This window comes from Ovis canadensis, chromosome 3, assembly GCF_042477335.2.
Source record: "Ovis canadensis isolate MfBH-ARS-UI-01 breed Bighorn chromosome 3, ARS-UI_OviCan_v2, whole genome shotgun sequence".
NCBI classification, from domain to species: domain Eukaryota; kingdom Metazoa; phylum Chordata; class Mammalia; order Artiodactyla; family Bovidae; genus Ovis; species Ovis canadensis.
Window position 1 is genome coordinate 119,573,752 of NC_091247.1, and position 27,517 is coordinate 119,601,268.

The following is a 27,517-nucleotide window of genomic DNA, read 5'->3' on the forward strand; positions in this document are numbered from 1 at the left end:
CACTCTCTAACCTAAAGCATATTTATTACGTCATTGTTTGTTATTGCTACTTCCTCCCCTCCAGATCGTAAGCCCTGAGAGGAGAGTAGTGTTTTTATGTTTTCATACTTTTCAAGGGATTAAACCAGAACATTATACACAGGAGGTGCTTAGTAATGATTTCTGAAGTGATTTAAGGTAAAAATGAATAAATCTATTATAGCTGCTTCTAACTTTAAGAAGGAAGACTCTAACATTTAAAGTTGCAATGGTAGGTCATTTAAAATGAAAACTATGTATATTTATAAAAATACTATATTAAAGGTAAATGTATTCTGGATTCTTAGGTGGTCCTGATATAGTTAGTCTCAGAGTGGTATGTAGTGGAACCATCAGACTTTATCTGGATGCATGAAATTATTCGCCTCATCCTCACTGATCCCTGAATATATTCCTTTTTGGTCTTTCATGAAACATGTGAGAAAGAAAGAAAATGCATGTGAAAATATAGCTAAGAAATTACATAGGTGATAGAGTATTAGAGGCAGTGATAACAAATCTTTCTGAACTAAACTAAGAGCTATTTGGGCAATTTGGGAGATTATGATCCCCACAGAGGATCATTTGTCCCTTCTGCTTTTCATTTTGTAGGAGGAAGTCAAGAATGTGTCCAGTTGCTGTTTAGATGAACTTACTCCTTCCTACAGGACTCACAAGTCAAATTGCAAAATCTCTGGGCACATGCTTTTTGAGTGACTTGCCTGCTCCCTTTACAGCCCCCTTGCCAAGGTTCTTGTGACCCCTGCCACACACATTGCTTTTGGAACCCTCTTCCATGAGAGACATTTGCCTTCCCCTTTTCCAGGAAACATCCTTTCCTTCTGGGAGATTCATTGTGAAACTGGGGCAGTTTACAGCTTTTCAGCCTGGGGTTATAAATCTTGAGAAGTGTAGAGGAAGTTTAATTTAAGATGACAGCAAAGCTCTGGTAATTTAAGCCCTCATGAACCCGGCCTCAATTAGCTGCTTAATTCAGCTCTGTGTTGTGGATTATAGTGTGCTCTTCAAAAACGACAGTGAATCAATTAAACTTTAAAGAAAATGAAACAAACAACAAAGACGTTTATGAATCTCCTTTTTAATATCAGGATTTTTTTTATTCCCAGAGAGAAATAATTGAAGGGAAAGAAATTATTCTTTGATTGATTGATTGAGGAAGCCAAGAAAGGGTATAATAGTAAGAGTGTATATGTACACAGTGCTTATGTTCTATGCTTTTATTCAGTATTTTCAAAGATTGACAGCTATTCATAGTTCTGCTGTTATGACGGCGTATCATCTCTATAGTATTGGTTATTTTAGCATCTGGCAAACATGGGTTTCACTTCTGCCTACCAATTCCCAGTGATGTGGCGTGAGCCAAGTTATTTTAACCTGCTCATATAACAGTGTTCCTACCTCTAATATTGGAATGGTGATAACTTTTTCAAAAGGGTATTGAGAAGACCACAGGACATAATTTTTATTTAAAGTGCCTCCTTAACGCAACTCTTAGTGTGTAATAAACACTCAAACCAGCCATTTTCATCTTCCCTCCTCTCACTTTAAGGTCATATCAATGTATAATAAAATTACAGATCAAAATTAATACCTCAAGTCAACCTCTTCACTCTCCCTTTATTTCCCACTTTCTCTGATCAGTTCTGTCCATTACACTTCTAACTTCTTTTATGCATTACATAAGAGTAGTTCAAAGTATATCCTCACAGTTTAAAAATAATGACCCAATACTCAGAGCCTCCCAGGCCTGATCTAGCTAAATGGAGGTAGCCCCATTCATTATTTTAGGTATTTCCTTTAGTAATTATTCCCCTATAGATAAATAAAATGCTACTGCCACTAATTTTTATTCATTAATTTGATCATTATTTTAAAATTATTTATTGATTTGGCTACCTCGGGTCCCAGTCACATCTTTCCTTGCAGCACACAGACTTGCAGCTGTGGCACGTGAGCTTCGTCACTATGTGGCACGTGCAGTCTTAGTTCCACAGTGGTGGTGTTCAGTCACCAAGTCATGGCCAACTCTTTGCGACCGCATGAGCTTCAGTACACCAGCCCTCCCTGTCCCTCACCATGTCCTGGAATTTGCCCAAGTTCATGTCCAGTAAATTTGTGATGCCATCCTGCCATCTCATCCTCTGTCACCATCTTCTTCTGCCTTTGACAGGCAAAATATACTCCAAGATACATTCTCCAGGCAAGAATACTGGAGAGGGTGAAAGTGAAAGTCGCCCAGTCTTGTCCCACTCTTTGCAACCTCGTGGATTTTACTGTCCATGGACTTCTCCAGGGCAGAATACTGGAGTGGGTAGCTGTTCCCTTCTCCAGGGGCTCTTCCCAACCCAGGGATCAAACCCAGGTCTCCCACATTGCAGATTCTTTACCAGCTGAGCCACAAGGGAAGTTGAAGAATACTGGAGTGGGTAGCCTATCCCTTTTCTAGAGGATCTTCCCGAACCAGAAACCGAACCCGGGTCTCTTGCATTGCAGGTGGATTCTTTATTGACTGAGCTATCAGAGAAGCTCACTGGAGTGGGTAGTCATTCTCTTCTCCAGGGATCTTCCCAACCCAGGGATCAAACACAGGTCTCAGCATTGCAGACAGATTCTTTACCATCTGAATCACCAGGGGGTCCCTTAGTTCCTTGACCAGGGATCAAATCTACAACCCCTGATCTCCAATCCCCCATTAATATATTCAACAAATATTTATTAAGCACTTAGGTGTTCCTGGCACTCTTCGAAACATTGGAGATACAGCAGAGAATAAAATAAATTGAAGAAATCCTTTCCCTTTTGGAGATTATATTTAGTTATAGACAAACAATTAAAAAATATGTACTAGTAATTGAGCAGCTGTTGGTAGAGAAGCATAAATCAGAACAGGGGAAATAAGATGTTTTTCTGCATTTCAACAGGCTTCTGGGAAAGTCCTCACTCAGGTGATACTGAGCAAAGGGGGAAACAGAATTAGCTCTGCAGTTATCCTATAGGAGAGAGTGTCAGGCAGACAGAAGAACAAGAGCTAAGACCTTGAGTTAGGAGTCTATCTGTTCTTTTTCTTTTTCTTTTTTTTTTCAAGAAGAGGAAATAACCCAATTTGGCTGTATCAGAAAGAAGGACATAGAAGAAGAGTAGGCTATATTTCAGAGAAAGATCAGGTAGTATGACCCCGTTGCCATTATAAGAACTGTGGATTTTATTCCAGGAGAGATGGGAAACTGTAATATGCCATGTTGCTGCAAATGGCATTATTTTAAAGACTCTGATGCTAGGAGGGGTTGGGGGCAGGAGGAGAAGAGGACTACAGAGAATGAGATGGCTGGATGGCATCACTGACTCGATGGACGTGAGTCTGAGTGAACTCTGGGAGTTGGTGATGGACAGGGAGGCCTGGCGTGCTGCGATTCATGGGGTCCCAAAGAGTTGGACACGACTGAGCGACTGAACTGAACTGAATACATTTCAGTAAAAGAACAGGCCATGGCTCATTTAATGTTGCTCTAGAGGGATATTATAAATTGAGGGACCCCTCTTTGCCAGCATCTTTTCTCTGGAATTATTTAGTTGTTATAGTTAAACTTATTTCTTGTTTGTTTGGATGGTCAACTAGTTGGTTTGTTTATGTCTGGTCATAGAGTGAGCAGCAATAGTAATTGACATAAGTATTTAATTAATCTCCCTCTTTTTGTACCTCCTTCATCTCATCTGCAGTTTCCTAGTCCAGCCTCCCTCTCTCTTATGGACTGACAGCCCCCCTCACTCTTACAGACTGAACCCCCCCTCCATGTGTATAGTACGATGAGGCTTCCCTTGCTGTGTGTTCTCTATCAAAAATACTTCATTTATTTTCAGTTGCCCAAAATCTGTTGAAGCCTCCTGGTCATTGATGGCCCCTTTTATCTGTAATGATATCCTTTGATGTTATGAGCTTAAACCTTGATTATTTTTTATCAACATGTTATGGCATCACATTCTTGGACAGAATCATTCTTCATTCTAATAACTTTATTATTTTCTTTAAATAAATGAAAATCAATTAGCTGAACTTATCCAGGGAGAAAATGAAAACATCACAATTAGCTCTACGTTCCCAAGGGAACTGTGAGAATATATCTTTTAAATTATTAGACTTACCCCTTAATTTAGAGATTTTAAGACTTGTGCTCTTTGTGACATACATGTCTAGATGAAAACGATATAAACCAATGTTTCATAATTTGGTGTTATAACTACCAAACATATTCATGTATCATCACAGAGCCACGACTCAATTAACTTGTGATTTATTTCTTGAATATTTTACTCCAGGACATTTTGATTTCCTGTTTATGTATTGTATGAACTTTGTCTCCCAAACACTAGAAAATTTTCGTTCTATTCAATCTTTGCTATTTCTGGAACACTGTCTTCTCAAATAGGGCACTGGTAATGTTGAGTTGAAGAAGGAAATTGTTAGGGAAAAGACCAGGACACCAAAAGAGTGTCTAACAGGCTTTTTAATGGCGAAGCGCTCCCGGGGCGGGGTTCCCGGACCCAAACGAGGCAGGTCGAGGAAGTCGGCGCCCAGACCGTGCTGGGGGTGGTTTTTATATGTTTGTTGGGAGGGATGGTCAGGCTAGATGGACGGGGGTTCGGATAGGTCGCCAGGCCGAGGCGTCGCGGTCTGACAGGTCCTTCTGCGTGGCTGGGGTGGGGCGGCTTGAGCTGGTGAAGTGTGCTGTCATTGGTCCCCGGGATCTGGGAGGCGCCTTCCCTTAGGGACTTCCCCCGCCGGCAGGAGGGAGAGGAGGGGTGGCCCATCATGGCCCCCGGGGTCCGGCCTTACAGAATGACAACCCATTCCAGTATTCTTGTGTGGATAGTCCCCTGGATATAGGAGCCTGGTGCTCTGCAGTCCATAGGATTGCAAAGAGTCAGATATGAGTTAGTGACTGAACAAATATCGAGTTCATAAGTATATCTGCAATTTTATACCATATGCAATGATTATGTATTAATCTGTTTTGCACTAACATCTGTGTATCAGAGATTCAACTTATGGTCTTACAGTGGAAAAATGCAACTGTCACAGTCGTTTCAGTATAAACATCGAATACTTTCCTGTCATAAGGTATACAGAGAAAGCCAAATTATAATCAGAGGATGACAGAATAAGCAAAGAACTGAACCTGGGACAGGTGCATGTTTCTGCAGCTGCGATAGTCTTGCCATGGGTCAAGAGTCTTTCTTGATTGCAAAGCGCACTGTCAGCATTTTCCTTTTCACATTCCGTGCCCTGTGCTTCTGCCTCTGGCCGCCCCATTGCCCACACCACGCCACCCGCCTGCACCCACCTCTCTCTGGTTGACCTCTCAGTCTCAAAAGATGTATGAACACAACCCTGCGGGGAGGACTCGGGATCAGAGTCCACCATCAGAAGTGTTCTGAGACCTCAGTCACCCCTTAACAATGTGAGACTTCCTGTACTGATGCTTACATTTGCTTTGCAGTAAATTGAGGGAAGCTCAATTGCAAGGACTCCTTGAAATCTACTTTCTCATAGACCTTCAAACATTTATATCATTATTTTATATGTCATTTTCATGAATGTGTATACTAAGCAATGATTTGTTAACATATTTTGTGCTTACTACAATTCTTTTTAAGTGTTCAGAAGTATTAAATAATCCACATTTTTCACTCAGGGTAGTCTTTGCCAACGTTTGTTATTTTATTTATTTTTTGCTTAAAGTAGTAATAACCAATATATATAGAAGAGAATCTGAAAAGTACTTTGCAGATTCTCTTCTATATATATACGTTAGTTTTCAGATTCCTTTATATATATAAAATGGGCTTCCTTGATGACTCAGACAGTAAAGAGTCTGCCTGCAATGTGGGAGACCCAGGTTTGATCCCTGGGTCAGGAAGATCCCCTGGAGAAGAGTATGGCTACCCATTCTACTATTCTGGCCTGGAGAATTCCATGAAAAGAGGAGCCTGACAGCTCATGGGGTCACAACCAGTCAGACATGATTGAATGACTAACACACATTTATACATGTTAGCTTATGGCTGAATCACTTTGCTGTACCCCTAAAGCTAGCACAACATGAAATCCACTATACTCCAACAGAAATCAATAATTTTTTAAAAATAGTTTTATCTAGCAGTATCGAGAGTCCACTTTTTGTTTTTTTTGAGGTAGTTGCATTAAAATGGACCTTTGGAATAGAGCACTGAATGCATTGGGATATAATTTTCCTCCACACTAAAAGTTGTAAATGGAAAAGATCCATGCAGCAGCGTAGTGTTTTGAGCTACATGTAAGTAGAAGCAGTGTGGAAAACCTAATTTGTGGTAACATTGTGAGAGAAATATGAGCCTGGTTTCCTGAGTTCTCCTTTATCTTGAAGTTCTGCATTCCTAAAAGAGCGTGGGACTTTGATGCAGTAATATCTTATCCAGGCATCTCTCTCTGTAGTTACTGTTTTGAGGTCCCACAAAAGCAGACCATGCAGGTGGCCTGATTAACTGTCAGCTGAAATTTAAGATTAGACAGAGGTTGTAAGATATTTACATACCATATTTCACTAATAGGATAAGTTATCACAGTAACCTGTCTCATGTGTAATCAGGATGATATTTCAGCCACCCAGCTGCTAAAAAGAAACACATGTGGATGAAGGCTAAGTTTCTGACTCATTTATGGATTAGGCAATAACTGTTTTTAGTGACATCTCAGCAAAATTTATGTGTAGGGACAATATATTTTTTAAAAATGCTCTGAAGTGAGTAGCTGTTACAAAATGTCTTAAATATTTTTGAATAAGGTACAAAAAGCTATTTTGAAGTGTCTGAACACTTTCCTCTTTTTTAGAGCTATTACCTTGTCAGTTAGCATTTTATAACATTGCCCAATGATCCTACAGAAGGGAAACTATATCTACTAAAGGAAGAATTTGGTTTAAATAATATTTATTCTGAAAATCTGGCTTCATTTCTACCCTTAGCAGTCATAGGATATATAAGGAAATATATTTCAATCTATCTGTCTTGAAAAATTTTAGGGAATGTGCCCTATTGTCTTCAGTGTTTGTTATTTTGTATAAACATCCTAGTTTAAAACTTTCTTGCAATGTGTTAATTATAGTACATCTTGGGCAATTTATTCCTGATTTCTCTCAAGCCTTATTTAGTAAATTTGAAAGGAAATAATTCCTATCTTCTTCACATGATGCTGACTTATAAAAGAAAGGTAAAATTTGGAGGTAAAACATTACACCAAAATTTATGCTCAAGAAATGTCTTACCTCCTGTTATAAAATTTGTTTCTTTGTATTCCTGTTTGGCTCCTTGGGAATAGTGTTGTTAAGAGAACAATGTGATGTTATGATTAAGCATCGTTTCCCTTTCTTTGGGAATAGAGTACTAAAGGTCTGAGAGGGATTTTGTGTAGGGATTTCCACTCTTAAAATATCTGTGTGACTCCAAGCCTAAAGTTATGTAGACTAAAGGGAGGAAAGATAGTTGATTCTAAGATAGTTTTGTATAAAGTTTCTTAATATAGATGAGTTGTGAAAACCTACATAATATGAAAATTGCTCTGGTTAACATATATATAACCAGTTATATATATTAAGTAAATCTATTTTTAAAATTACTGTCTTTATGACTTATTTTTATGTTTGATGAGCTAGTCACTATACAGTTGGGCATAGTCCAAGAATACCATATGGCTTAGTGAAAAACAATATTGTTCTAATGATCTTTCATATATTACCTTAGAGCACAATGTTCTTTTTTATTGGTGATTTGAAAGCTCATATATGACCTTTCAGCAAATAAAAGATTCAGCCCCCTCTATGCACCAAGAATTATGCTAGATGTGCAGGTGAGATCTGTCGATGCTTTAATCTTTCACATCACCCACCAACTAATAGAGAAACTAGATGTTTAAACAGATGGTTCGGTGAAGTGTACAGACTACTACAACAGTGTACAGGAGTCCAAATAGAGGCCACTGGTGAAGGATGCCATTTCACACTCAGGAAGATGCCACTTTTTGGCCGAGGCGGAAGTGAAAGTAGAAATGTGTTCTAGGTATCTCTTGCTATATAAAGTATTTTGGCCCAGAGTGATAATGATTTTCTTATACTCATGGATAATGTAGGCTTAGGAGTTAGACAGGGCACAGCAGGAAAATCTTCTCTCTACTCCACTGTGTCTGGAACTTTCACGGGAAAGGGTGGAATGGCTGGCATGTCACAGACTGGTAGGAGGCAAAACATCTTTGATTGAAGAATCACTTCCAAGGTGACTTTTCACTCACTTGTCCAGCAGCTTAATTGCAATAGTGACAGCATATATCCTCACCAGCATGGGCATCTCAGGGACATTGTACTTCAAATATGATGACCTACTGATCGAACGCAGTGACAAGACCACCCATCTTCAAAGGGAGAGTGGGTGGGACAAAGACCACACATCTTTTTTTAATCATTAATTTTATTTTACTTTTAAATATTAATTTATTTTTTTATTTTATAATTTATTTATTTATTTTTTTTACTCTACAATATTATATTGGTTTTGCCATACATCAACATGAATCTGCCACTGGTGTACACGTGTTCCCAATCCTGAACCCCCCTCCCACCTCCCTCCCTGTACCATCCCTCTGGATCATCCCAGTGCACCAGCCCCAAGCATCCTGTATCCTGCATCGAACCTAGACTGGCGATTTGTTTCTTATATGATAATATGGATGTTTCAATGCCATTCTCCCAAATCATCCCACCCTCTCCCTCTCCCACAGAGTCCAAAAGACTGTTCTATACATCTGTGTCTCTTTTGCTGTCTCGCATACAGGGTTATTGTTACCATCTTTCTAAATTCCATATATATACATTAGTATACTGTATTGGTGTTTTTCTTTCTGGTTTACTTCACTCTGTATAATCGGCTCCAGTTTCATCCACCTCATTAGAACTGATTCAAATGTATTCCTTTTAATGGCTGAGTAGTACTCCATTGTGTATATGTACCCCAGCTTTCTTATCCATTCATCTGCTGATGGACATCTAGGTTGCTTCCATGTCCTGGCTATTATAAACAGTGCTGCGATGAAAATTGGCGTACACGTGTCTCTTTCAATTCTGGTTTCCTCCGTGTGTATGCCCAGAATGGGATTGCTGGGTCATAAGGCAGTTCTATTTCCAGGTTTTTAAGGAATCTCCACACTGTTCTCCATAGTGGCTGTACTAGTTTGTATTCCTACCAACAGTGTAAAGAGGGTCCCTTTTTCTCCATACCCTCTCCAGCATTTATTGCTTGTAGACTTTTGGATCGCAGCCATTCTGACTGGCGTGAAATGGTATCTCATTGTGGTTTTGATTTGCATTTCTCTGATAATGAGTGATGTTGGGCATCTTTTCATGTGTTTGTTAGCCTTCTGTATGTCTTCTTTGGAGAAATGTCTATTTAGTTCTTTGGCCCATGTTTTGATTGGGTCATTTATGTTTCTGGAATTGAGCTGCAGGAGTTGCTTTTATATTTTTGAGATTAGTTGTTTGTCAGTTGCTTCATTTGCTATTATTTTCTCCCATTCCGAAGGCTGTCTTTTCACCTTGCTTATAGTTTCCTTTGTTGTGCAGAAGCTTTTAATTTTAATTAGATCCCACTTGTTTATTTTTGCTTTTATTTCCAGTATTCTGGGAAGTGGGTCATAGAGGATCCTGCTGTGATTTATGTCAGAGAGTGTTTTGCCTATGTTCTCCTCTAGGAGCTTTATAGTTTCTGGTCTTACATTTAGATCTTTAATCCATTTTGAGTTTATTTTCGTGTGCGGTGTTAGAAAGTGATCTAGTTTCATTCTTTTACAAGTGGTTGACCAGTTTTCCCAGCACCACTTGTTAAAGAGATTGTCTTTACTCCATTGTATATTCTTGCCTCCTTTGTCGAAGATAAGGTGACCATAGGTAGGTGGATTTATCTCTGGGCTTTCTATTTGGTTCCATTGATCTATGTAATACACCACATTAACGAATTGAAAATAAAAGCCATATGATTATCTCAATAGATGCAGAGAAAGCCTTTGACAAAATTCAACATCCATTTATGATAAAAACTCTCCAGAAAGCAGGAATAGAAGGAACATACCTCAACATAATAAAAGCTATATATGACAAACCCACAGCAAACATTATCCTCAATGGTGAAAATTTGAAAGCATTTCCCCTAAAGTCAGGAAGAAGACAAGGGTGCCCACTTTCACCACTACTATTCAACATAGTTCTGGAAGTTTTGGCCACAGCAATCAGAGCAGAAATAGAAATAAAAGGAATCCAAATTGGAAAAGAAGAAGTTAAACTCTCACTGTTTGCAGATGACATGATCCTCTACATAGAAAACCCTAAAGACTCCACCGGAAAATTACTAGAGCTAATTAATGAATATAGTAAATTTGCAGGATATAAAATCAACACACAGAAATCCCTTGCATGCCTATATATTAATAATGAGAAGATAGAAAAAGAAATTAAGGAAACATTTCCATTCACCATTGCAATGAAAAGAGTAAAATACTTAGGAATATATCTACCTAAAGAAACTAAAGACCTATATATAGAAAACTATAAAACACTGGTGAAAGAAATCAAAGAGGACACTAATAGATGGAAAAATATACCATGTTCATGGACTGGAAGAATCAATATAGTGAAAATGAATATACTACCCAAAGCAACCTATAGATTCAAAAATTAATTTATTTTTTAATTGAAGGATAATTGCTTTACAGAATTTTGTTGTTTTCGTCAAACTCAACATGAATCAGCTATAGGTATACATATATCCCCTCTCTTTTGACCCTCCCTCCCATCTTCCTTCCCATCCCACCCCTCCAGGTTGATACAGAGCCCCTGTTTGTGTTTCCTGAGCCATACAGCAAATTCCAGTTGTCTATCTATTTTACATATGGTAATGTAAATTTCCATGTTACTCTTTCCATACATCTCACCATCTCTTCCCCTCTCCTCATGTCCATAAGTATATTCTCTATGACTATTTCTCCATTGCTGCCCTGTAAATAAATTCTTCAGTACCATTTTTTAGATTCCATGTATATGTGTTAGAATATGGTATTTATCTTTCTCTTTCTGACTTAATTCACTCTGTATAATAGGCTCTAGGTTCATCCATTTCATTAGAACTGACTCAAAGACATTCCTTTTTATGGCTGAAAATATTCCATTGAGTGTATGTACTACAACTTCTTTATCCATTCATCTGTCAGTGGACATCTAGGTTGCTTTCATGGTCTAACTATTGTAAATAGTGCTTCCATGAACAATGAGACACATGTGTCTTTTTTGATTTTGGCTTCCTTGGGGTATGTGCCTAGGAGTGGGATTACTGGGTCATATGGTGGTTTTATTCCAAGTTTTTTAAGGAATCTCCACACCGCCTTCCATAGTGGCTGTATCAATTTACATTCCCACCAAAAGTGCAAGAGGATTCCCTTTTCTCCATACCCTCTCCAGCATTTATTGTTTGTAGACTTTTTGATGATGGCCATTCTGACCTGTGTGAGGTGATATCTCATTGTAGTTTTGATTTGCATTTCTCTAATAATGAACAATGTTGAGCAACTTTTCATATGTTTGATTAGCCATCTATGTGTCTTTGGAGAACTGTCTGTTTAGGTCTTTTTCCCAGTTTTTGATTCAATCTTTTCTTTTTTCTTTCTGATATTGAGTTGTATGAGCTGCTTGTATATTTTGGAAATTAATCCTTTGTCAGTTGTTTCATCTGGTATTATTTTCTCCCATCCTGAGAGTTTTCTTTTCACCTGACTTGGGCTTCCCTGGTGGCTCAGAGGTTAAAGTGTCTGCCTCCAATGCGGGAGACCCGGGTTCAATCCCTGGGTCGGGAAGATCTCTGGAGAAGGAAATGGCAACCCACTCCAGTATTCTTGCCTGGAGAATCCCATGGACACAAGAGCCTGGCACGCTACAGTCCACGGGGTCGCAAAGAGTTGGACATGACTGAGCGACTTCACTTCACTTCACTTCATAGTTTCCTTTGCTGTGCAAAAGCTTTGAAGTTTAATCAGGTCCCACTTGTTTACTCTTGTTTTTATTTTCATTATTCTTGGAGGTGGGTCATAGAGGATCTTGCTTTGATTTATGTCGAGTGTTCTGCCTATGTGTTCCTCTAAGAGTTTCTGGTCTTACATTTAGATCTTTAATCCACTTTGAGTTTATCTTTGTGTATGGTGTTAGGAAGTATTCTAATTTCCTTCTTTTACATGTAGCTGTCCAGTTTTCCCAGCACAGTTTATTGAAGAGGCTGTCTTTGCCCCGTTGTATATTCTTGCCTCCTTTGTCAAAAATAAGGTGCCCATAGGTGCATGGGTTTTTTTCTGGGCTTTCTATCTTGTTCCATTGGTCTATATTTCTGTTTTTGTGCCAGTACCATACTGTCTTGATGACTGTAGCTTTGCAGTATAATCTGAAATCAGGAAGGTTAATTCCTCCAGCTCCACTCTTCTTTCTCAAGACTGCTTTGTCTAGTCAGGGTCTTTTGTTTTTCCATATGATTTGGGAAATTTTTTGTTCTAGTTCTGTGAAAAATGCCATTGGTAATTTGATAGGGATTGCACTGAATCTGTAGATTACATTTGGTAGTATAGTAATTTTCACAATATTGATCCTTCCTGCCCAGGAACATGGAATATCTCTCCATCTGTTTATGCCTTCTTTGATTTCTTTCACCAGTGTCTTATAATTTCCTTTTACTAATTTTTTTTTGGGGGGGTTGTTCTTTTTTCAGTTGTTTTAGGTGTAAAGTTAGGTTGTCTATTCAATGTTTTTCTTGTTTCTTGAGGTGGGATTGTGTGGCTATAAACGTCCCTCTTAGAATGGCTTTTGCTGCATCCCTTAGGTTTTGAGTTGTCATGTTTTCATAGTCATTTGTTTCTAGAAATTTTTTGATTTCACTTTTGATTTCTTCAGTAACCTGTTGGTTATTTAAAAATGTATTGTTTAATCTCCATGTGTTTGTGTTTTTTACAGTTTTTTTTCCCTAGTAATTGATATCTAGTCTCAAAGCATTGTGGTCAGAAAAGATTCTTGATATGATTTCGGTTTTCTTAAATTTGCTGATGTTTGATTTGTGTCCCAAGATGTGGCCTATCCTGGAGAATGTTCCATGTGCATTTGAGAAGGTGTGTTCTTCTGCATTTGTATGGAATGTCCTGAAGATATCAACGAGATCCATCTCATCTAATGTAACATTTAAGACTTGTGTTTCCTTATTAACTTTCTGTTTTGATGATCTGTCCATTGGTGTGAGTGGGCTGTTAAAGTCTCCTACTATTATTGTGTTACTGTCAATTTCTCCTTTTATTTCTGTTAGTGTTTGTCTTCTGCATTGAGGTGCTATGTTGGATTCATAGATATTCGCAATTGTTATGTTTTCCTCTTGGATTGATCCCATGATCATTATGTAGTGTCCTTCCTTATCTCTTGTAATCTTCTTTGTGTTAAGGTTTATTTTTTTTGATATGAGGATTGCTACTCCAGCTTTCTTTTGCTTCCCATTTGCATGGAATATATTTTTCCATCCTCTTACTTTCCATCTATATGTGTCTTTAGGACTGAAGTGGGTTTCTTGTAGACAGCATATATATGGATTTTGTTTTTATATCCATTCAGCCAGTCTGTGTCTTTTGGTTGGAGCATTTAATTCATTTACATTTAAAGTAATTCTTGATATATATGTTTCTCTTGCCATTTTCTTAATTGTTTGGGAGTGATTTTATAGATATTTTTTTTTCTGTAGATCTTTTGTATTTCTTGACTATATAAGTCCCTTTAACACTTATTGTATAGCTAGTTGGTGGTACTGAATTCTCTTAACTTTTGCTTGTCTGAAAAGCTTTTTATTTCTCCATCAATTTTGTATGATATCCTTGCTTGGTACAGTAATCTTGGTTGTAGATTTTCCCCTTTCAGTACTTTAAATATATCCTGCCATTCTCTGCTGGCCTGCAGAATTTCTGCTGAAAGATCAGCTGTGTAGTCTATAGGGTTTTCCTTGTATGTTGCTTGTTGCTTCTCTCTTGCTGCTTTTAATATTTATTCTTTGTGTTTAATCTTTGTTAGTTTGATTAGTATGTGTCTTGGCATGTTTCTCCTTGGATTTATCCTGTATGGGATGCTTTATGCCTCTTGAACTTGATTGACTACTTTTTTTTCCATGTTGGGGAAATTTTCAACTATAATTTGTTCAAAAATTTTTTCATACCCTTTCTTTTGCTCTTCTTTTTCTGTGACCCCTATAATTAAAATTTTGGTATGTTTGATATTGTCCCAGAGGTCTCTGAGACTATCATCAGCCCTTTTCATTCTTTTTACTTTATTCTGCTCTTCAGATGTCATTTCTATCATTTTATCTTCCAGCTCACCAATTCATTCTTTGCTTCAGATATTCTGCTATTGATTCCTTCTAGAGTGTTTTTAATTTCAGTAATTGTATTGTTTGTCTCTGTATGTTTATTCTTTAATTCTTCTAGGTTTTGTTAATTGATTCTTGCATTTTCCCCATTTTGTTGTCAAGGTTTTTGATCATCTTTACTATCATTATTCTGAATTCTTTTTCATGTAGTTTGCCTATTTCCTCTTCATTTATTTGGACTTCTGTGTTTCTAGTTTGCTTCTTCATTTGTATAGCATTTCTCTGCCTGTTCATTGTTTTTTTTTTTTTTTTAACTTTTTGTGTTTGAGGTCTCCTTTTCCCAGTCTTCAAGGTTGAATTCTTTCTTCCTTTTGGTTTCTGCCCTCCTAATGTTGGTCCAGGGTTTGTGTAAGCTTTGTATAGGGTGAGATTTGTGCTCAATTTTTTTTTTTTCCTGCTCTGATGGGCAAGGCTGAGTGAGATGGTAATCCTGTCTGCTGATAATTGGGCTTGTATTTTTGTTTTGTTTGTTGTTTAGATGACAACCAATGTATCAGACTTTATCAGGGGCAGTGGGGCCAACAGCCAGTAGCAGGACCTCAGTGCTTGCCTTTTCTAATTTCCTGATATTTCACCTCCCCAAATTTCACAGTAGAGCCTGGGTGAAGAGTGAGGTCAGGAGAGACAAGGCTTTTAAGGCTACCTGTAGTAAATATAGTTGGTAGGTATGGTTGCTGTGTGAAATGAAACCATCTCCAGCCATATCAACAAACAAGAAATGACACAGACATCAGCGATTTCTGGCCTCCAAATGTGAATGAGGGCTCCCAAAAGTGCAATCCAGCAGATGCTGCCCCTCCTCATGGTGAATCCTGAGGAGCCCAAGACCCCACTTCTTAATGACAGGAGTACCAAGCAATTAATTATAGCTCTGGGTTTAAATTGTCACAGGGTTTGATGACAGGATAGAGAATGAGGCAGAGGTCAATTTATGGGTCTCTGGATGCTTTGTCTAGGAGCTGACTGTTCTTCATTCAAGGTAAAGGGAGTTGCTTTGGGAATTTTATAACAGAGGAAAGATGATGCTATTTATAAATTGGGAACTTGACCTTGATGACAATGTAGAGAAAAGATATTCTTTGAGGAGAGGAGTTTGAACAGTTTAATGCTAGTAGGCATGAGGGTAAGCATGAGGAAAATGGATTTGGGCTGTTTGGAGATAAGGGCCAAAAAATCATCATGTTTCTAATTTTGCTGGCTCATTGGTGGTGATGTCTTTTAATAAGGAAAAGAAAAAATAATGCTGTGGTAGAAACACATGAGAAGGAGATGCAGAGCAGGAAGTTTAACTTTGGCCTTTATGAATTTGATATTTCACTGGGATTTGTAGATGGTGATATCAAATATGAGGCTCTGGAGCCCAGGGGAAAGGTCAGGGCCAGCTCTACAGACCTGGGAACATTATCTTAGCAATGGTTTGTTGGCTGAAACAAGAGAAATGGAAGAGATTACTCAGAAAGAGAAGATCTTGCTCTTCCATTTCTGTAAACAAAATGAGGTCTCAAAACAAACTCTGGAGACAGCAAAAGTTTATTGGTCAAGTAAGCAAACAAGAGATTGTTCCTTTTGTTTGTTTTGCAAAGTATTTAAATTCTGAGAGCCCATTAGCTACCTTCTTAAAGGCAAATTATTTTTGTTGTTGTTTCTGAGGCATGTTATATTTGTCTTTCTAATTAGTTGTGAAATTTTGAGTACAGATCTAACACAAAACTGTGGTTGAATATTAAAGCAAATGTAGGATTAAACATATCAAAACTGTATTTTCATCTAATGATATATCACAGAATAAAACATTCATGAAATTTATGTATTTGAGATACTTTGAGGATTATATACAGTGCTGCGAATTATAGATTCTGAAAGGCTTATCCTCTGCATATTGTGATGGGAATGGTGGTTCATGGGTGCCCTACTGGGACAATTTCTGATGATTCTTTATAATATTATGACCTATAGGGCTGGCTACTGAGTTTAGGAAACAAAAAGAGTGAGTGGTATCCAGGGAGGTTTGAAGGGGATTAAGACAACTATATTTGCTTACAAGAAACCATGGTCTCAAAGTAATTATAAACCAGGAGACTGAGAGCCAGAGTTAAAGCTCACATACTGCCCTGAGGAATCCATGCTTGTTGGTCTTAGAGTAAGAATGTAGTAACATTGGAAGTGATAGGTGGGAGCAAAGAATGTGGTGTTGAGAATAAGACCAAGCACAGGAGGACAGGGTAATTATAAGAACATAGGAAGTTATGTTGTACTGAATTCACCAGACTATTTATAGAACCTCACATGGGGGCTTGGTGAATCCAGGGACTTCCAAACATTCATCTGAATTCCACTGAGTTGTCTTTTCAACTGTTTCAACACTTATTTCTACTGGCCACCTTTCTAAGTGATTTACAATTTAATCCTTATGAAAACCATGAGGTAGGTAACATTGTCATCCTTATTTAACCCACAAGGACACAGGCACAGAGAACAGCTGAGCTAGGATTCAGGTAGAGCATTCTAGAGACTGTGCTATTAACCAATATATTATGATAGATCTTTACTACTGACATTTCATTTTAATAATTCACAGAGAATAAATATTTGAATGTGTCACTTTTTGCCTAATATTGTCACACTTGCCTAATATTGTTGAGCTTCTCCTTCCAAGCTTGAAGTCAATTCAGTTTCCGTAAAATATCATGTTTTTAGGAAGGGTTTTGAATTAAAATACATGGTCTTTAGGGTTATACTTCTCTGAGTGAAGTGGTGATCCCTGCATGTCTAAACCTAATTTTCCATATTGAAACTTTGTGGTCAGAACAATGCTGATACTTTGTTAGTGGTCAATAATAGTATTTTTAATAGTTTATTAATTGGTGGATAATATCAATATATGCTTATTAGAATAAGCGGAACACAAAACTCAATCAAATTTCTCAATATCTATGTGCATCTGCCACTTTAAATACTGTAGGGGTATGAAGTCAGTGTCTTCTTTATTTATTGATTCAGTATCCAAAAGTCTTGTGTGCTTTATAAGAGAGCTATTATAATAAGATCATGAAGTGATCTTTCTCTCTGCTGTGAAAGTGGATTTACCCACCTGTGAATATCCATCTTTCTAGTATTTCCCATTATTTATTCATCCTTTGACTAGTGACATAAGTTACAAGTGGAGTCTTTTTCTTCTTCTTCTTCTTCTTTTTACACTGTATCAAGGATGTGACATCTCTTTTCTCTGCTCTTATATAACTGTACTACCAGCTCAAGCCAAGGTCCAGGAGCTGACTTCGGTTTTTTCCTTCAGTTCCTACGTCTATGATTATAACTTATCTCATTAGTCATTTTTTTGTTATTTCCTGTGCCTCTGCCTCCATTTAGGCCAGGGGTAGCATCAAATCCTTCCTGAGCAGTAGCAGTGCTTTCTTATGAGTCTGGTTCCAAGCTTACTAAACATCCCAACCTCTTTTGTCCCCCAATTTTTTCATTACATATTGAAGAATAGGATCTCACTAACGTGGAAATTTATTATTTATTCTACAATTTAAACTTTTTGGTATTCTAGGCTATATTCAGTACAAAGTCTCAATTTGTTAGTAAGTTGATGTGCCTCTCCAGGTTCCTATCTGAGTATTTAATTATCATACTAATTAAGCACCAATTAAGACAATTCAAATATTAACTGTCTCAAATGAGATTTATACAAGGCAGAGGAACCAGAAATCAAATTGCCAATATCTGTTCGATCATAGAAAAAGCAACAGAATTCCAGAAAAACATCTGTTTCTGCTTTATTGACTATGCTAAAGCCTTTGACTGTGAGGATCACAACAACCTTGGAAAGTTCTTAAGGAGATGGGAAAACCAGATCACCTTACCTACCTCCTGAGAAACCTGTATGAGTGTCAAGAAGCAATAGGTAGAATCAGACATGGAACAACAGACTTGTTCCAGATTGAGAAAAGTGTATGTCACGGCTATATAGTGTCACCCTACTTATTCAATTTCCATGCAGAGTACATCATGAGAAATGCCAGGCTGGATGAATTACAAGCTGGAATTAAGATTGCCAGGAGAAATATCAATAACCTCAGATATGCAGATGACACCACCCTAATGGCAGAAAGGAAAGAGGAAAAGAGTCTCTTGATGAAAGTGAAAGAGGAGAGGGAAAAAAGCTGGCTTAAAACTCAGCATTCAAAAAAGGAATATCATGACATTATTTCATGGCAAATAGATGGGGAAAAATGGAAAGAGTGACAGACTATTTTCTTTGTCTCCAAAATCACTGTGGATGGTGACTGAAGCCATGAAATTAAAAGATATTTGCTTCCTGGAAGAAAAGCTAAGACAAACCTAGACAACATATTAAAAAGCAGAGACACTACTTTGCCAACAAAGGTCTGTATAATCAAAGATATGGTTTTTCCAGTAGTCATGTATGGATGTGAAAGTTGGGCCATAATGTTGGGCTCAGCATCAAAGAATTGATGCTCTCAGATTGTGGTGCTGGAGAAGACTCCTGGGAGTCCCTTGGACTGCAAGGAGATCAAACCAGTCCATCCTAAAGGAAATCAACCCTGAATATTCATTGGAAAGACTGATGCTGAAGCTGAAGTTTCCGTACTTTGGCCAACTGATGCGAAAAGCTAACTCTTTGGAAAAAACCTGATGCTGGGAAAGATAAAGGGCAGGAGGAGGATGGGATGACAAAGGATAAGATGATTGGATGGCATCATTGACTCAGTGGACATGAATTTGACCAAACCCCAGAAGATAGTGAAGGATGAGGAAGCCTGGAGTGCTGCAGTTTATGGGGTCACAAAGAGTCGGACATGACTGAGTGACTGAATAAATGAGATATTCAGAAGCTTATATCTGGGTCCATTTTGATTTTTGAAGATGAAAGCTAACTAATAAGATTATATAGTTTTTACTGCTGTGTGGAAGTCTACTGTTAGAATAATTACAACAGAAATAGAATCTTCTAAAAAGTCCTGCACTGAACCACTCAAAATCTTCTTTATATTTTGATGAGAGCATAAAAGAAGGAATCAAGGAAGTTTTTACACTCATTCCAAGCCTTTTAATTAATATGAGTTCCTGGAATCCTGGCCAGAGATTTTGAGGTTATACCATAGTGCTCAGCAGAAAAAGTTCAAAAGTTCTGTGATTGATTGCTTAATTATATGTGTAATGAACATAAGAGTGGCAAGTTATAAATAGTATGACTTATTTTCTAGTTCTTACTAAAACGTGGCTTAAAAATTTTAAATATAGTGCTTAATTGGGGGATTTTTGAGGAGAGCTGCCTGGATACTAAAAATACCTTACAATTTAAAGTTTCTTTTACTGCCTATTTAATATTTCTGCATAAAGTAACTTGTTGAATGAAACAATCTAATATTCTCTCTCTGAATGCTGAAGAGTGTCTATTGAAAGTAGATGTATTTGACACTGGAAAAGATGATACCCTGAAGGAGTTATTCACAAATCCAAAGGGCAATGAATTCATAGACAAATAAGCATTAAAACATTGCCAGTTGTAATTTGCAAGTAAATAATATATCATAGTAGAACACAGCATAGTTTATAGAATTCAAAAAACATTTAAATTTCAGTACTATCATTTATAAGATGCATAACTTGTACAAGTGAGTTAATGTTTAAAGGTATCAATTTCATATTTTTCAGTGATGAATAGAGCATTAACTTTGCAGGACTATTGTGAATAATAAATGATAAAGGCTAACGTCACTTATTAAGGACACAATGAAGACACGTTGTTTTCCCTCCTTTAGCATAATTTTGATAATTCCATTCTTAAAACAATTTCACTTGGTTATAAAATGGTGATGTAACTACCATTGTTGGATACTGGAGTGGGTTGCCATGACCTCCTCCAGGGGATCTTCCTGACCCAGGGATTGAACACATCTCTTCTTCTCCCATATTTGGCAGGCATGTTCTCTACCACTAGAGCCACCTGGGAAACCCATTGTTGAATGATACTACGCCATTACTCTTGCCTGGAAAATTCCATGGACAGAGGAGCCTGGTAGGGTGCAGCCCATGGGGCTGCTAAGAGTAGGACACAACTGATTCGACTTCACTTTTATGCACTGGAGAATGAAATGGCAACCCACTCTGGTGTTCTTACCTGGAGAACCCCAGGGACAGGGGAGCCTGGTAGGCTGCCGTCTATGGGGTCACACAGAGTGGGACACGACTGAAGCAACTTGGCAGCAGCAGCAGCAGCCAGTAAATAGCAATCAATTATTTTGTATTAAACACGTGCCAACCCATGATGGGCTTCCCTGGTGGCTCAGAAGGTAAAGCATTTGCCTGCAATGTGGGATCCCTGGGTCGGGAAGATCCCCTGGAGAAGGAAAGGGCAACCCACTCCAGTATTCTTGCCTGGAGAATCCCGTGGACGGAGGAGCCTGGTAGGCTCTAGTCCACAGGGTTGCAAAGAGTTGGCCACGACTGAGTGACCTCACTTTACTTCATTTCAAACCCATGATAGGAACTGGGAAGGCATAAATGAACATACCATAATCCTTTTCCTGGTGAACAATGCCATCTTTTCAGGAGACAGACATTTACCCTGATAAATTTCCATATTAACCAAACACTTAGAGATGAGTAAAGACCTGGGGACTCCTGGAGGACAAAACTAACTCTACAGTACTTGAGAAATGCCTCAACAAGGAGGTGGCATTTGAGTAGGATCTTAAAGTAGAAGTAAGATATCATAATGTGAGGAAGAGAAGTAATAGTTGAAGGAAACCTCATGAGGAAATGCAGGGAGCTGGGAGAAGAGGCCCCAGGCCACGGCTGAGGTATGGTGACAGTGGAGAACATGGGGTGGCGGATGTTCCAAGGAGAGGAAGCTGTAGGAAAGTCTGAGGAGACACACAGAAGCACTCTGTAAACCAGATCACAGAGTTTGGACTTTGTCCTGCAGACAATGGGGAGTCAACAGCAAGTTTAGAGAAAAATGTTGACATCTATTCTTTCTTGGGAAAGGTAGTTCTGTTGACTCTGAGAAGAATGAATTTGACTAGCTGTGAAAAAAAGGACTAGTCACCTGAGTCATTATTAGAATCCATGAGAAGGATGACACAGAGGGAAGAATGGAGTGGGTCAAGATCAAGATGAAGTTCTTTGTTCAATGGGAAAAAAAATATTTGACACTAAATTTAAATAGCAACAGCAAAGAGAAAGAGGATGATTTGGAAGAAGAAGGAGTTGAGGTTTGAACATTTGGGGAATATCTGGGAGAAATCTATTAGCAGCTGATAGATTCAGGTAGATTATCTAGTTGATAATGAGATATTTTAGAAAAGAGGCTGAGTTTAGAATTGAGATTGGACTATGAAATAGAGATTTGATATAATGGAGGAATAGATTAGCTGATGCCTAGGATTATGACTTTGAAAATATTCATGGTCATAGTACAAAATTTAGAAGCTGAGTATGGTGAGTGACCCTGAGTCTGGGAAGGAAGAGGAGGAGTAGCTCAAGAGAGAGCATTGTGTTGAGAAAGCTAAGGGAGATGATGCATGCTTAGTTTCTGCAGCCATCTCCAGCTCTCTGTGACCTTATGGGCTGTAGCCCACCAGACTCCTCTGACCACGGGATTCTCCAGGCAAGAATAGTGGAGTAGGTTGCCATGCCCTCCTCCAGGGGATCTTCCTGACCCAGAGATGGAACCCATCTCCCATGGACTGAGGCAGGCTCTTTCTTTATAAATAAGTGAATATTGTAATTCCACGTGGAGATTTGTGCTGAAGCTGTTTTAGATAGTTCTGGCAGTTGGGATCCTTCTGTGTTTTGAATACCGGGTGAATTTCATCCTTTGTTTAATTGGCTATCTGGAAATTCCTCCTCTTCCCTTCCATGTTAGAGGAAATAAAAAGCATTCCCTTGATATTCTACTTTATTAGATAGATAAAAAGATGCTTCTTTAGTATAGGACCCACAGTGAGTTTCTAAACATTTTTGTTGTTGTTGTTCTTTTGTTTCTGATACATTTTGCCATCCAAATTATTAACTAGAAGAAGTTTCCTTTGATAGCATTTCTGGAAAAGAAGATACAATCTTCCATCCAGATGTCTGCAAATCCTTAGTTGACTGATGCTCTAACTCATTTTATCTACCCCCACTTGCCTCATAGCTGTGTCTACATGTCCCTTGTGTCTATTTCATTAATAAATTGTTTTAACTGTATCCACTCACCTACTTCGTTACTAGCCAGTTTGTAAATATGAAACTAGGGAAATGGTATTACAAGCATTGTGGGAAAAAATGTGTTTCTGCTGCACAGGGAGTCAGAGCCAGGTTAAAAAGAAATAAGAAAAATGAAAGGAATTAGAGTTGCTGTGGGAAGTGTTGAGGCTTGAGTTAGCATGGGAAACATGAAAACTGAGGGAGAACGTAGATGCAAAGAAATATGTAGAGGTCGAATCAGCATGTCAGGATATTGATTGCACATCTACAGTAATTAAAAGGAAGGAAAAAGGGAAGAGTTGACTATTGAGGTTTCAAGCCCAGAGGGTTAAATAAAATGGTGATCTTGTGAACAGAAATCATGAAATGAAAGAAAGGATCTATTAATAATAGAACTTGGGAGTTAAAAAAGAAAATGGTGAGTTTGGTGTGGTAGTTGATTTTGAAGTTCATGAAAATGGGTGTCTTTTACTCATTTGATGTTAATCACTGACAATATGATGCAGATATTAACTCCAGCCTTCGATTATTAACCCCAGCAGGAACCAGGGTTCAATCCCCAGGTGGTGAAGATCCCCTGAATAAGGGTATGGTTGCTGCTGCTTAGTTGCTTCAGTCATGTCTGACTTTGTGCGACCCTATGGCCTGCCAGGCTCCTCTGTCCATGGGATTCTCTAGGCAAGAGTACTAGAGTGGATTGCCATGCCCTACTCCAGGAGATCTTCCCGACCCAGGGATAGAACCGGGTGTCCTGCATTGCAGGCAGAGTCTTTACCGCTGAGCCACCAGGAAAGCCCAAGAGTATGACTACCCACTCCAGTATTCTTGCCTGGAGAATTCCATGGACTGAGGAGCCTGGAGAGCTACATTCCATGGGGTTGCAAAGAGTTGGACATGACTGAGCAAATAACACTTTCATTTTCTAGTTGATTTTACCTGAAATCTTATGTAAGACTTAAAGGAAAGAATGCATACAAGTGCTTGAGGAAAGATAGCCTGTGAAAAAGCATGTCTTTAAGAGATGGGTAATAGAAGAGGTGAAGGAAAGAGAAAATGATCAAGAAGGATGGTGGGCAGATCAATTGAGTTTATTTAGTATGACAGTTTATGAAAGAGAGTCAGAAAGGCAGAGGGAACAATATGGTCAAAGACATTAGAATATGTTAAGAACTGAATCAAACTCTTGTGTTCTTCAAATAACAGTTTCACAATTGCAAGGAGAGAATAGGGCAGAACCCCAGTTTTAAAGAATGGGATTAGGGCACAAAAATATAGGCAACTTGTAGAGTATTTCCTGATGTGCGTGTGCTCAGTCATGTCCGACTCTTTGTGGCCCAGTGGACTGTAGCCCGCCAGCTCCTCTATCCATGGGGTTTCCCAGGCAACTGTATGGGAATGGGTTGCCATTTCCTCCTCCATGGGATCTTCCTGACCCATGGACCAAACCTGCGTCTCCTGTGTTTCCTTCTTTCGCAGGTGGATTCTTTACTCTTAAGCCACCTAAGAAATCCTATATTCTCTGATACTTAGAAAACACACACGGGCAATAAAATCAAATGGATTTTGGCCAATTAACTTCTCTCGATTTTGCTGTTGGTTTCCACTTCCATAGTAGAAATTATGATACTTTATAAATCATGGAGGAAAGTATCAATGAGGTGGCCTCAGCTCCCTTAGGGAATGTGCATTTTTTTTTATGGGCATCTCTCCTGCTAATATTTGTCTTCAATTTGGAAGGTACAGGATAGAAGACATCAGGGTAAACCTTTAGTTCTCTTTTTCTCAGTTGACACATTCACAGAAGATTCTTTTTTCACTGCAGGTACTTTTACATTTAAATTTTGAGTGAATGTCCCATTCCACTGTGACGCTCTGTTGTTTCTGTTTTTTAAGCTGTCCTCTGATGTTGTGGTAGTTGAGGTGTAGTTTGGCCATTGTGGCCAGCTGTCTTAGTGTCCAGTGCCGTTGGAATACAGAACGCACTCTCTGCAAATGAGAATGTATCATGTATCCTCTTGAAAACAAGTGCTCTGAAAAGCTACCTCGATATGAAGATGTATTTATTCCTCTCTAGCCAGGCAGTTCTAAGGATCTATATGCTCCCACCACAGGCTGCCTCTGTGGAGTCAGAGTTTACTTAGGAAACATGTCACCATTTTAAGGACACCATTAATCACCATTTTGATTACATACCCTCTGCTTGGCAGCAAAGCAATTGGCTGAACAGCAGGGCTCCACACAACCCTTCTACCCTGATTCCAACACCCGCATGTTGTTCCCACTCCTTGGAGGCCTTGAAAACTGTGCACGTACAACTGGCTTCATGTAGAGGCATCATTCACCAGCACAGTGATTCTCTACTCACACAGCACAGCACATGTGCAAATGTTTGGGGCCACTGGGTCTTACTGTGTCCTCAGAACCCTAGTTTCAGAGCCATTAGGTAACTCAGAATCCAGTTCAAACTGAAGCACAGATGTTGATTTTGTTTCTGAAGTATCCACTGCTCTTCAAAGCTCAGTTTCCATGATGCTCTTTGGTGTATTTTTGACCAAAGATTGTGATTTAAAAAATCATTAAGAATTGTAATTTAAGAATGCCTAGAAATTGTCCTAAGTAGTTGTTCAGTCTGTTTTTGAAGAATTTGACTCCATTTTAATCTCAATTTTTGCATAGCTCTTTCTCTGGAAAGGTATCTTTTATTAACCACTTCCTTAAAATGTTGTATCCAGGACTGGAGATCAGCAATAGCTTATTAGAGAGAAACCAGATATTTTAACTTTTGGTATTCAAAATAGTATTTAGGTTAAAATTTTCTAATTAGAGTTCATAAAATAATGACTCTCATTTCATACTTTTTTTAATTTGAATCTTTTTTTGAGAAAGAGATCTTGCTATGGTATAAGTCAAATTTTAGCTTTCCTGAAGTTTTCACTGTTGTTTACAAAGGTTGAATTCTTTATAAGATGGAATACTACTACTTAAGAAGGCACTAATATTGTCACACAGCCATTATTTTACAGTCATTGACAACACACTTATTAAGGGGTATGCAGCATTATTTCATAGTATGTTCATAATCAATGGTCATGGTGTGTATGTTACATTATCATAATTTTCTAATTAATTTATTCTTTATGCATGTTTATACATGTTCCAATTGCATTTCATTAACTCATAGTTTTCTTGTAAGTTTGTACTTTCTTTCCATGCTCAAGGAATCTCTTTAATTCAATCTCTCTGTTTCTCCTCATACAGTCTGGCAGCCAGATATGCAACTCAGTCTAATCACAGTGGAATTGCAACCAGTCAAAAAAAGCCTACTAGGTCAGTTAATATCTCTAATTTATTGCTTATTAGTGATAATAAAGTAAATGCCCAGTGATATTTTGTCCTATCATTCCGATTTTTTTTTTTTTTCAAAAAATGACATACTTCTGCATGAAAAGGTTAGAGTACTGAATTTTTCCAAGTAGATTTCCACATGACTTCTTGAGGATGACCTTGTTGTGTTAAATTATGAAGTGGATCTTGAGTTCCTCTAATTTAGTTTTGTTACATATAGTGCTATGACTGGGCTAAAGTCTTGGTTCTAGGCTTAGAGAAAATCAAGGAAAAAAATTACTTTGAAGACCCTCTTCTTTCCAGGTCACAAATTCTGGAAGTAAAACAAGATTATAATTGCTTTTTGAAATGGCCTTGCATTGATTATTGCACATTTTGAAGCAGCACTGAGACACATTGGCAGATTTTTGTGGGGTAGTTAGCACCAGGTCAATCTGGGTCATTCTTTTATATTTAACGTTTAAAACTTTTTCTTCTTTATGAAATATGTATTTTAAAGTCATAATAAATGACAGCGCAGTATGTACTGTTTGGAAAATCAATAGTGTATAAAATATGTGAAAATTGATCCTTTTTTCATGTTAATGATGGCACAGCTAAGTGAGGCCAAAGCAAATGCATTTTGCCTCTCTGATTATGATGCAGTTATTTGTGCCATCTTACTCACTGGGAGAGTGTCTCACTGGTGGTTAACTAGTCACTACTTTAATAATGAATCATATTATGCAATGTTTGACCACAAGGACTGCTGATGGTGCCTTGACTTGAAATATTTTCCCCTTGTCTTGGTTTTCTAACTTATGCTCATTTCCATAGTAATTAAACTGATTCTGGATAGGCAAATTGAGAGAGTATTTAATGAAAAACCAGAAGAAATGAGATTAATTAGGATGTGGAAAGAACAATGACCTTCCATGTTCAGTGAGCATTTTTTTATTACTACTTCTGAGACTTATGAATGTAAAATGTATTTTAAGTAGTTCTTCAGTTTAATAGAACATCTCTTTTTTTTTTTGGCTTCAGTCTCATTTCTCTTTTTATTACTTTGATGAATGATCTAGAGCTCTGGCTCACTGTCAAATTAGGGTAATGAGAAGAGCAAATGGATTTTTAAATTTGTTTTAATTTGTTCTTCTGAGAACTAAAGATCACTTGGCTCCATGGGTCACAGTCATGATTAAAATGCAATTTAATTGCTTTCTAGAAACACATCAAGTTTCATTGCAATCAGGGCGAATTTTGTAACAGAATCTGTTTATAAATGTGAGTTTGGACTGAACTTTCTAAGTCTGTGGCTGACTCTACAGGACTAGTTCTCATTTTTATTATGATTGGGACATTTAGCCAAATTAATTAATTGAGTTCTACATAGTGCAATCACTGGTCTCCACAATTCCTGGTGTCTGTG

General features: G+C 38.1%; 1 protein-coding gene across 20 annotated transcripts in view; it reads left to right on the top strand.

Moving 5' to 3' along the window:
• Nucleotides 1-27,517, top strand: part of NAV3 (neuron navigator 3) — a 902,370-nt gene that overhangs the window by 656,125 nt on the left and 218,728 nt on the right. For 17 of the 20 annotated variants that reach the window (XM_069584096.1, XM_069584085.1, XM_069584092.1 and 14 more), the window contains one exon: nt 26,023-26,091. The exons of the other annotated variants lie outside the window; for them this stretch is intronic. In XM_069584096.1, coding sequence (XP_069440197.1) covers nt 26,023-26,091 — 69 coding nt within the window. The remainder of the gene's footprint in view (nt 1-26,022; nt 26,092-27,517) is intronic. 20 annotated transcript variants of the gene reach the window in all.